The sequence below is a fragment of the Otolemur garnettii genome, unplaced genomic scaffold, assembly GCF_000181295.1.
Source record: "Otolemur garnettii isolate 467f Iridium unplaced genomic scaffold, OtoGar3 scaffold00193, whole genome shotgun sequence".
Lineage (NCBI taxonomy): Eukaryota > Metazoa > Chordata > Mammalia > Primates > Galagidae > Otolemur > Otolemur garnettii.
The window spans coordinates 1,366,599-1,376,988 of record NW_003852588.1 but is presented as its reverse complement, the minus strand read 5'-3'; the positions used below and the strand labels follow the sequence as shown (position 1 = coordinate 1,376,988).

The following is a 10,390-nucleotide window of genomic DNA, read 5'->3' as shown; positions in this document are numbered from 1 at the left end:
TGTTCTACAACCTAGGCAATATGGAAAGAGTCAAGAAATAATAAAGGGCTAATTTGGGAAGGGGTTTTAACAACTCATACTTAACTACTAGTGCTTTAAAAGGAATACAGGTGGTGTTTCCAAGACTTACATGTATTGTGTACTCATGGTTGCTACTACTAAAAGGGAAAAAATTGTTTTTTGCTCGTCAGCTATCCACTAAACATTCTGAGAATATCACAGCAGTGTAAAAGTGCTATTAAAAAGTGAGGAAACTAGTCACTCAAGAAAAAGCAGCCAGGCACTATGGCTCCTGTCTACAGTTCTAGCTACTTTGTGGGCTGAGATGGGAGGATTGCATGAGCCCTGGAGTTGGAGTCCCACCTGGGGAACATAGTGAGACCCTATCTCTTTAAAAAAAAGGAAAAATGGCACGGTAAGCCACATATTGGTCAAAAACATCCATGACAACTGTATCTAACAAAGCACTTAAGGCGAATATTTATAAAGGATTTCTATTAATCAATAATAAAAAGATAACTCAAACTCAATCAGAGTTGAGATGCTCAAACTCAATCAGAGAAATGAAAATTAAAACCAAAGATACCACTATACATCTACTAGAATGGCTAAAATTAAAGACTGACAATACCAAATATTGAAGGGGATTGAACAATTGGGCCTTTTACTTGTCTTTGGCAGAGAAATAAAATGGTACAACCACTTTTGAGGATTGTAGTTTCTAATAAAGTAAAACATACACTTAACTACTCTTGTACTCCATGGTTACCCGAGAGAAATGAAAAAATATATCCACAAAAAGTGCTTGTATAGTCATAGCATGTTTATTCACAATAATCCCAAGCCAGAAACAATCCAAATACTGCCAACAAGAGAATGAATAAACAAATTTGTACAATATACTACTCATTAATAAATTACTACTCATTACTGATATATGCGACATGGATAAGTTTCAAAACCTTATTTTGAAAGAAGGTAGACACAGAGTATATGCTGTCCAATACCATTCCTGTGACGTTACTAGGTACTACTATATGGTGGTGGCAAACAGTACAGTGGTTGCCTCTGGGATATTGACAGGAAGGATGAGAAGCTTCTGGGATAACAGAAATTTTTTATGGTCTGATCTGGGTGACTGTAACACAAGTGTTTACATTTATTAGGATTTTCCAAACCACCTAATATCTATGTATCTTTATTGGATACAGATTGTAATTAGAAGAAAAACTGGGGAGAAAGGTTCTGTTAAGTGCTCTTATGGGTACATAGGTGGTGCTTTTCAACCTGTAAACATACGCTATACCATATAGCAAATTTTTTTTTAAAAACTGAGGAAATAAGATAGCTATCTAAAAGCTCTAGTATTAGTTGAATAATTTGGATATGGAATACAGTTTTTTAAAAATATCAATGGAGTTAAATGTGCTTTATATATTTTCTGAGTAATGTACCTAATAAAACTGAATCATCATGCAAGCACTGTTTAGGTTAAAATTTTTGTTACTTTCTCTTATGGAGATATAGTACTTGTACAAAAACATTTGTAAATACTGTATTGCATTTAATGACTAGAAAAATCCAGCAATCTTTCTAGTTGTCCTTTTTGCTATTGCTAATATTTGTAATTCTAGATATTTTTTAACCATTCTGACTAATGAAACTGTTCAAACTTTATTTGCCTCAGTTTCTTCTATGAATCCTGGTTTTAATGACTAGAAATTTTGGATGGGTGGGAAATTTTAAGCCTATGGAGGCTTAAAAAAAGAAAAAATAAAAAATAAATAAAACTCCATTTATGTACAAAGACAACTCCCAAGAAACCACTAAAAATAAATAAAACTCCATTTTAGGTACAAAGATAACTCCCGAGAAACCACTACAAGATATTTTAACCACTATTCACACACCCTTTCCAAATATTATCTAACAGTCTTTTTGCCTCAGATAGTTGAAAAATTAAAAAATTGTGAAAATGCTTTCTTTAAATTTAAAAGGGGAAGACTGTATCATTGACTGTTTTAAACGGTCAATTCCTATATATAAAAATCTGGGTTTCTTAGCTCTGCACTTGGTTTTCTAACTATGGTTCTTAAGTTCCATTAAAATGAGCTTCCTGGGGTCCTGAACATTTTTGCAGTTAGAAAGTTTATATAGTATGTGTAATACAGGCATACATGGTGTTACTGTGCTTCACTTCGTGTTTTACAAATTGAAGGTTTGTGGCAACCCTGCCTGCATCAAGCAAGTCTGTTGCCATTTTTCCAACAGTATATGCTCATTTTGTTAGCAATAAAGTATTTTTTAAATTAAGGTATGTACACTGCGTTTTAGACACAATGCTATTGCATACTAAACAGGCTACAGTATAGTGTGTACTAGGAAATGAAAAAATCCATGACTTACTTTATTGCTAATGTGTTTTACTGTGGTGCTATGGAACTGAACCTGCAGTGTCTTTGTGGTGTGCCTGTACTTAAAAATTCATTTGTGAGACCTCTTATTGCTGAATAGATTTTAACTAGAAAGAGTATTCTTCAGCAGGTGGCTGTTTTCCCAAGATAAGTAGTTCTGCGGTTTTGCTAGCTGCCAAGTAAACATTAGTGTTTGGCTTATGATCATATGTGAGGGGGAAAAATAAGTAAAAAACATTTAGCACACATTTCACTCTTAATTTTTCTATAAAAATATAACTCTTTATTAAATAACATGCACAAATATCAACTAGTCATTTATTAAACAGATATGATTTAGAACAAGATTTAAAGAAATACAATGCCTTAGGTACAATTTAGTATCTTGTTCATGATATTTGAATAGTTTAAAAAGTATCACTGATTAGACCATCCTTTATTTTTCTTTCATGATCAACCCAAAACCATTTTAGGCATATACTCCCATTCTGTTTTTTGTAGCATTTCAGAGCTTTGGAATATCTTTATTACCAAAAGCCCGTAACTACTTACTTGATAATAAATTTCCAAGGAGAAGGCATTAACTTGTCTTTTAAGCTATCATGATTAGTTTTGAGTCACTTTACAAAGGAAATTTGTAGAAGCAGAATCATGGGAGGGAGGCTCCAGCTTTTTGAGGTACCCAATGAAGAGGGTGAGAGAACTGTGGTTAAGACTAAAAAGCTGGAATGATTAACATTCACCAGATTCCTGCTTTTTTCTTCTGAACTGTGTTCTGTTTGGCCAGTCCTATTGCCCTTTCTCTGGTTGGACCATCAAAACAAAATGGTCTATAAGATTAACCCTCTCTGATTTTTTATAATATCAATGCTCAAAAAATCTGGATTTTGACTTTTATGACTTGTCACACTATCTCATCAAATTTCCTTTTTAAGCAAAAGTATAAACAAACTTTGCATTAAGTTTTTCATATTAAAAAGTATTGCTTTATAAATTAGCTTTTAATGTTCCCAGCCTTAATAAACTAAACTTCAACAAAACCAGTGCTTTAAAATCTACCCTGCCTTTCTGGCCCCATTCATCTAATAAAAGAGGCCAAAATCTCTCACCTACATTTCTAAGAAAACTACATCCAACCTTTATAATAAAGTCCTTGCACTGTGTATTTTTTTACACGTGCTGCTTTATTGCGCATGCCAAGTACAGTAAGAATTAAAATATAAATTGATGTAAAAATTCAAATCCCTAAGCTTAATATGTACCTTTGCACTCAAAAACTTTTACATTCTCTCCCATTAGTTGGGATTTCCACCTTGCAAGCTGAATTTAAATCACTTCATTTCTCATATAGTTGCTATGCTTTTCTCCAGCAGAATAGAAAACACTCAGTATTATTTTAAATTCAAGAAAGTATTGTGGAAAATTTCATAAATTTTACCTCACAAACTTATGAATTTTACACTAACCTAATTTTCCTTTCAAAAACATTTAACATGTTCAGCAGCGGGTTTCAGATCTGAAAAATTCCTGAATATTTAATTTATATCATGTTACAGGAGAAATTGGACTTTTTCTAAGTATATTGCTGATTTTTAAAATTAGAAAACAGCATACCAAATCTTATTTCAATTATAAAACTTTGTAAATTAAATTTTACATCTTGATACGAGTAAAAAAACCATATTAATCAAATTTTCATAAACACTTGAAATTGATTAGAATATTCCTAAATTTACTACTAAATATCTTTTTGATTTGCGTACTCAGTTTTTATTTTAAAAGTGCAAAGGTTATTAAGCTTAAAACATTAAATTTAAGCAATGTAAAAAAGTTTTACAATGATTTAACATGACCAATAAAATTTATTAAATATATTTACATATATTCACAGATTCTTTTATAGTTGAGTATTAAAATAGACATTTACAATTTCAGAATTTTCATTCAAAGGCATTTTTTTTCCAAGGGGAAACAGGCTCTACTGTGAGATGAAAAAAGAGCTAAGTTTCTTTATGTGACTAATTCTAAATAATATGTCCAACACAGTAAGTCACAGGTTTTGTCACAGGAGACTAGCATGAAATGCCTTACACTGTTCCAGGCATCCATGTGGAGAGAGTTAAATTATAGGAAGCATGCAATACAAACAATCATTACAGTTATGGTGATGAAAACAAGCTAACTCAAACACATGCATGCCTTATTTAAAAGTTTTGCTATCTGAACACAGTACTACTACACTCCATACAAACTACAACTTTGGTCCAATAAAACATTAGACAAACAGTTTTACAGTTTTTTTTTGTACAAGTTTTGACTACCAATCCCTTTGTATACGTTTTGACCATTAATTACAACATTTACATCTGCACAATATGTATAAAATAAGTTATTAAAAAGACAATATTAAAACTTTCAAAAAGAAAACTGTACAGTTAATTTACAGATATAATAAACTGAAGAAATTTTGTGCCAAGTTTTTCTTCCACATTAGAAATTATTTGGTAGGAATTGAACCTTTCAGTTTACTGATAGATTTTTATTAAAACCTGAAAGAGATTTGAATACTAGTGGTTATCTCATTACTTAGAGTGCTAACAACTTCCAGCGCTATTAGCCTCTTAACTTTCTAAATACCTCTCACGGTCTGCCAACGTGCTCTTAGTTACCTTTCACCATTATTAATAATGGTTTTCTGTTAGAAACTGTTTGGATCTAAGATCCACAAGAACTCTCTTCATTTTTATAAAATGACAGTGTTTACCACATACCCCAACTTTAATTGAACTTTACCAGCAACTGTAAAGGCATACCATCAGTCTCTTTGTCAAAAGGCAGTGTTCCACAGTAGAATGCTTGATCATCAGCAGTTTAGGAATGATACTGTCAGGAAGCAATGGCTATATAGGAGTCAATTCAAAGTCGTCGTTAACATCAACAAGGGGAACATAAAACTCTTGGATTTCATAAATGCTGATAGATTTATAGGTGGCAGGATCAAGTTCCTGGAGTTTGAGCTGCCATTCTAATCTCTGGACGGCATTTAAAGCCGCAGCTTCATGTTGTTGCCTCATTAGAAGACAGGTCTGTTTAAAAGAAGAAAAGAGTTAATTGGTTATTTTGTTAAAATTTAATCTCATTTGTAGTTTCTTTAGGGACTCAGATGGATCCATCAGGAGAAGGGTTTGGATTATGAATCAATTTCTGTTTTACCCTGTTTGTACCCATGTGCCAATTATTTCAGGGTTTGCCACTTTGCTTTCATAATGAAAATCGAGGGAGAAATAAGTTTTGAATGATTCAAAATCTCAAATAATTTATGTTACAGATCTGCAAAATGTATTTCTTCTGATACTACTGTCTTAGTCTGTCACGTGACATGGCTGTTACAAGACAGGTACACGAAGACCCACACTGGAAACTACACTTTTTCTGTGGCAGTTTCATCTTTTATCCCACCTTAGTCCTTAAAACAGACTTGTGGTCTTTATTTCCTTTTACCTTTCCAATTGTGGGCGTGTAGGGGGAGCACTCATGTAAGTTGACTTTTAAATATACATACCTTTAATTTGTCAAATTTATCATCCACATCTTGTAACCAAGACATGAATTGTCTTGCATTAAAGCGATCCCTCACAGAAGTTTTACTGTCATCCGACTAAAAGAGAACATTAAAAGTAGTTGAACAGTACACAATAAACCATTTCAAAATCTATATGCCATTGTACTATCTTTTTATACCATATACCCTTTAGTAATGATGAGAACATATATCAAAAAAGATAAAAAGTAAATCGAATACTGCTAAAGTTTTATCAAGCTTTTTTTTCCCCATAATAAGTAGACAGATTAGTTATTAGAATTCACAGGATGCTGGATTTAGTTGTTAACTAAATAGAATTCTACTGCTCTCTTGGTCAAAGATACATCTGAAAAAGGCAAGTTTTGAGGTATTTGTGTCTGTGACATTATTAGTTTATTAAATTTCAGCTTTAATTTCAACATTGAAGTTTACTTTATGTAGGGAGAAAAAGCATCCAGATGGGAGACAGCTGTTTTTCCAGCCAACATTTTTTCCAGGACCAATCTTTGGAGTGCTTATAAAGAAATTCTGTATCAACTCTTTTTCTTTTTTCTTTTGAGACAGAGTCTTACTTTGTTGCTCTGAGTAGAGTGCCATGCTATACCTTGGTGTCATCATAACTTGCAGCAACCTCAAACTCTTAGGTTCAAGTGATCCTCTTGTCTCAGCCTCCCAAGTAGCTGGGACTACAGGCACCCACCACAATGCCCTGGCTAGTTTTTTTATTTTTAGTATAGAGACAGGGTCTTGTTCTTGCTCAGGATGGTTTTAAACTCCTGAGCTCAAGCAATCCACCCACTTCAGCCTCCTAAAGTGCTAGGATCACAGGCCTGAGCCACTGTGCCTGGCTCTATTATTAACTCTTGAGTAACAGTTTTGGAATTAAGGTATCTTTAATTTTCAGCTCTGTAACTGTGTAATCTGGAACTAATTATACATTCTCAATTTTCTATTCAATAAAATAGGATTAAGATTACCTTTCTCAAGCTTGTTTTAAGAATTAAGAGTGTTTCTAAAGCCCTTATCCCAATTTGTGGGCATACAGGAAGCACTCATTCCAGCGCTCACTCAAATGACTGCTGTTGCTACTATTACCACCAGCCAAAGTGGCACACAGGCTTCAGGTAGCCACAATTCACATTTGTAGTTTTTAGCAACTATCACTTCATCTTTGGTCTTCAAGTAAGATGTTCTGACTATTTTAAATCTTACTGAATCTTTAAAAAATATTACAAGTTTATTCTGAAAAAGAACAAGTAATGATAAGAGACTCATAGATGATGGTCCCAGCCCCTGCCCAAGAAAAAGTAGACATTCTTCCCCACTTCGTTCCTCAGAGGCTATTCACATAGACTTTTCTACTTTTTTTTTCATTTCAGGTCGATGATGTGAGGGTACAAACAACCAAATCACAATATTTGAATTTGTTAGATAGAGTCCCTCTTGCAACCAAAATGTGTGCCATACTGTGAAAGGGTGGCATATTTAAGTCACTAAAATGCAGAAATATTTTTTAGGATAATTTTCTCTATTAAGAGAATTAAGCCTCACATTTTGATATCTTATCAAGTTAAACATTTTTTTCCATGTCAGGCCACATGCATAATGTGCCAACATAGTAACAAGGTTTGAGAGAGGTATATCTCACAAAACCCCAATTTTCATGTGGTTATGAACCACAAAAGGATCTCATCAAACTTAATTTGAATTTAAAGTCATGTGGCCTGGATCACTAAGAAAATGTGGAGTTGGATATACAATAAATTACTAAATTTATCAAAATCTCTTTATAATAGAAAATTTACATCACTTACTTTGAAGCAAGAACAAAGAAAATAAGTCTTAGGTAGAAATCTAAGAAAATAAAATATAGTCTATGATAATTTCTTTAGCTTGATATAGAATTTTTTTTTTTTTCCTCAAGAGAAAGATTAAGTTTTTCAGTCCTTTACTGTTAAAATTATTGTGGTATGATCTTTTGTTTCTGATTTTTGGGATAATTCTGAGAGTTTACTGGGAAAATACATTTATTTTTGAAACTCTCATTTAACTTGAGGCTGAGCATTTCTCAGTTGTGCTGTATTTCATTACCAATATGATTTATATCTGTTTTTATAACTTATCAGAAATTTCTTGGTTTAGTAGTTTCCCTCATCAATTTCCAGCTCTGCTATGTATTTATTTTTGTTATGTCTTTTGTCATTTCAATGAGTTTTGGGTGGATGACGAAATAACAGGTTGTGTGTTTACTCAACCACCCTGAACTAGAAATGTTCAAGAGACTTTCTTGTAGCTTCATTATAAAGCTTCACTTACATTGCTCTAAAATTGATTTCATTACTCTCTAATTGCTCAAAACTTAGAAAGACCTCAAGATACCACATGGTCTAGTCCTGCCTCCAGCAAAATGGTTGAACGGTCAATTTTATTTTATCTTATTTTATTTTATTTTATTTTTTTTGAGACAGGGCCTCAAGCTGTCCCCCTGGGTAGAGTGCTGTCGCATTACAGCTCACAGCAACCTCCAACTCCTGGGCTCAAGCGAGTCTCCTGCCTCCGCCTCCCAAGTAGCTGGGACTACAGGCGCCCGCCACAGCGCCCGGCTATTTTTTGGTTGCAGCCGTCATTGTTGTTTGGCGGGTCCGGGCTGGGGATTCGAACCCGCCACCTTAGGTGTACGTGGCTGGCGCCTTAGCTGGTTGAGCTATAGGCGCCAAGCCGGTCAATTTTAGTTGTTAAAAACCATCCATTCTTCCCTTTAAAATCTTTAAAAGTCTTCGGCCTTTCCAGTATCTATTTCCTTAGTTTTCTTAAGATTCAATTATACAATTTAACAGGTAAGAGAACACTGAACACTTTCACTTGAAATAAAGTGGTGCCTTAAAGTCTGACATCTACTTATCTATAAATCAATGATTTTATAGATGAGCAAAATAAAGCCCAGAGGGGGCTCACAATCCTTTCCTGTAACATTCCCTACTATCCTTTGAATTACTAGTTTGTCTGCTTTAAAAAACATTTCCTAGTCTGTTTTTTTTAATGACAATTGTTCTGTGTTTATATTTTTTAAAATTTTAATCATTACATTCTTTTGACTGATGAATTCATTCTGGTTTATGAGGCATACTCACAACTGTTACGACTGGTTCTGAACTCCTATAATTTTACGTGGCAGTAAACTTTATTGAAAATACTGCTCTAGTCTTTTCACAATGAATGTATTCCACCACGATTCAAGGTCCAAACGGGAGGCTGGCCTTGTTTTAGTACCACCACAATGTAGAGGTGCTACCTGACTATACTGTTTTTAAGCAGCTTGATGGCCAAAACTAACTTATAAACATCTACTTAGAAACAAATTACATGTTACCTGTAAGGGCATTATGCTAAACACATTTGTATATGGTGACTATCTGCTTTAGAAAATAGAGGATCAGTTGATCTGGAAGTACATTGGTTGGAAAAAGTTATCTTCTTTGAGCTTTAAGGACTGTTGAATTCAAGTTTCTTTGATAGCATATATACTAAAAAAATCTCAGATTTTATTTTTGAGAGCAGTTATTCTAAATGTTATCAATGAACATTTTACCTGAGAGTCCAATGGTACATTATATACTTCTGCATCCAATAAAACAGTACAAGCACTAAATGGCAGTGTTTGATTTGCCAATGTTCTTGCAGCTCTGTAATGAACACGTAGAACTTCCTGTTCATTGGATACAATGAGTTTTTCCTAGTTGAACAAAAAATTAAAAAAAAAAAATCAATCTTCAACAAATTGTTTTTAAAATAAAAAAACCCCAATACACTAAAAGACCTGAATCTGAGTAGTTTTTTGTTCACAGCAAGCTTGAGAAATTTGAGAAGTGTTCCAAAAGTATAAAATTTCTTTCCAAAATTGGTAGTTTCTTTTCTTTTTTTTTTTTTTGAGACAGAGTCTCAATTTGTTGCTAGAGTGTTGTGGCATCAACATGGCGCACTGCAACCTCAAACTCCTGGGCTTAAGAGATCCTCCTGCCTCAGCCTCCCGAGTAGCTGGGACTACAGGCACGGGCCACCATGCCCAACTAAATTTTCCTTTTTAGTAAAGAAGGGGTCTCACTCTTGTTCAGGCTGGTCTTGAACTCCTGAACTCAAGCAATTCTTCTGCCTTGGCCTCCCAAAGTGTTAGGATTACAGGTATGAGCCACTGTGCTCAGCCTAAAATTATTTTTTAAAGTACAATGGTAGCTTTCAGTATATTTACGAAGATGTTCAACCAACACTAATTCCAAAACATTTTTATTTATTTATTTATTTATTTATTTATTTGAGACAGAGTCTTATGGTATCACCCTAGGTAGAGCACTGTGGCTTCACAGCTCAGAAAAACCTCAAATTCTTGTGCTTAAGC

General features: G+C 33.8%; 1 protein-coding gene and 1 pseudogene across 8 annotated transcripts in view; both read right to left on the bottom strand.

Moving 5' to 3' along the window:
• Positions 1–2,683: 2,683 nt before the first annotated feature.
• ANKRD12 (ankyrin repeat domain 12) overlaps positions 2,684–10,390 on the bottom strand; it is a 116,723-nt gene continuing 109,016 nt past the window's right edge. For 7 of the 8 annotated variants that reach the window (XM_023507610.1, XM_012812177.2, XM_023507611.1 and 4 more), the window contains 3 exons: positions 9,587–9,730; positions 5,977–6,072; positions 4,257–5,500 (listed from right to left, as the gene is read on the bottom strand). In XM_023507610.1, coding sequence (XP_023363378.1) covers positions 5,315–5,500; positions 5,977–6,072; positions 9,587–9,730 — 426 coding nt within the window. In that variant the 3' untranslated portion in view covers positions 4,257–5,314. Of the gene's footprint in view, positions 5,501–5,976; positions 6,073–9,586; positions 9,731–10,390 lie in introns of all 8 variants that reach the window. The other variant, XM_023507608.1, reaches the window with a different exon arrangement.
• Positions 7,590–7,685, bottom strand: LOC111721867 (annotated as a pseudogene).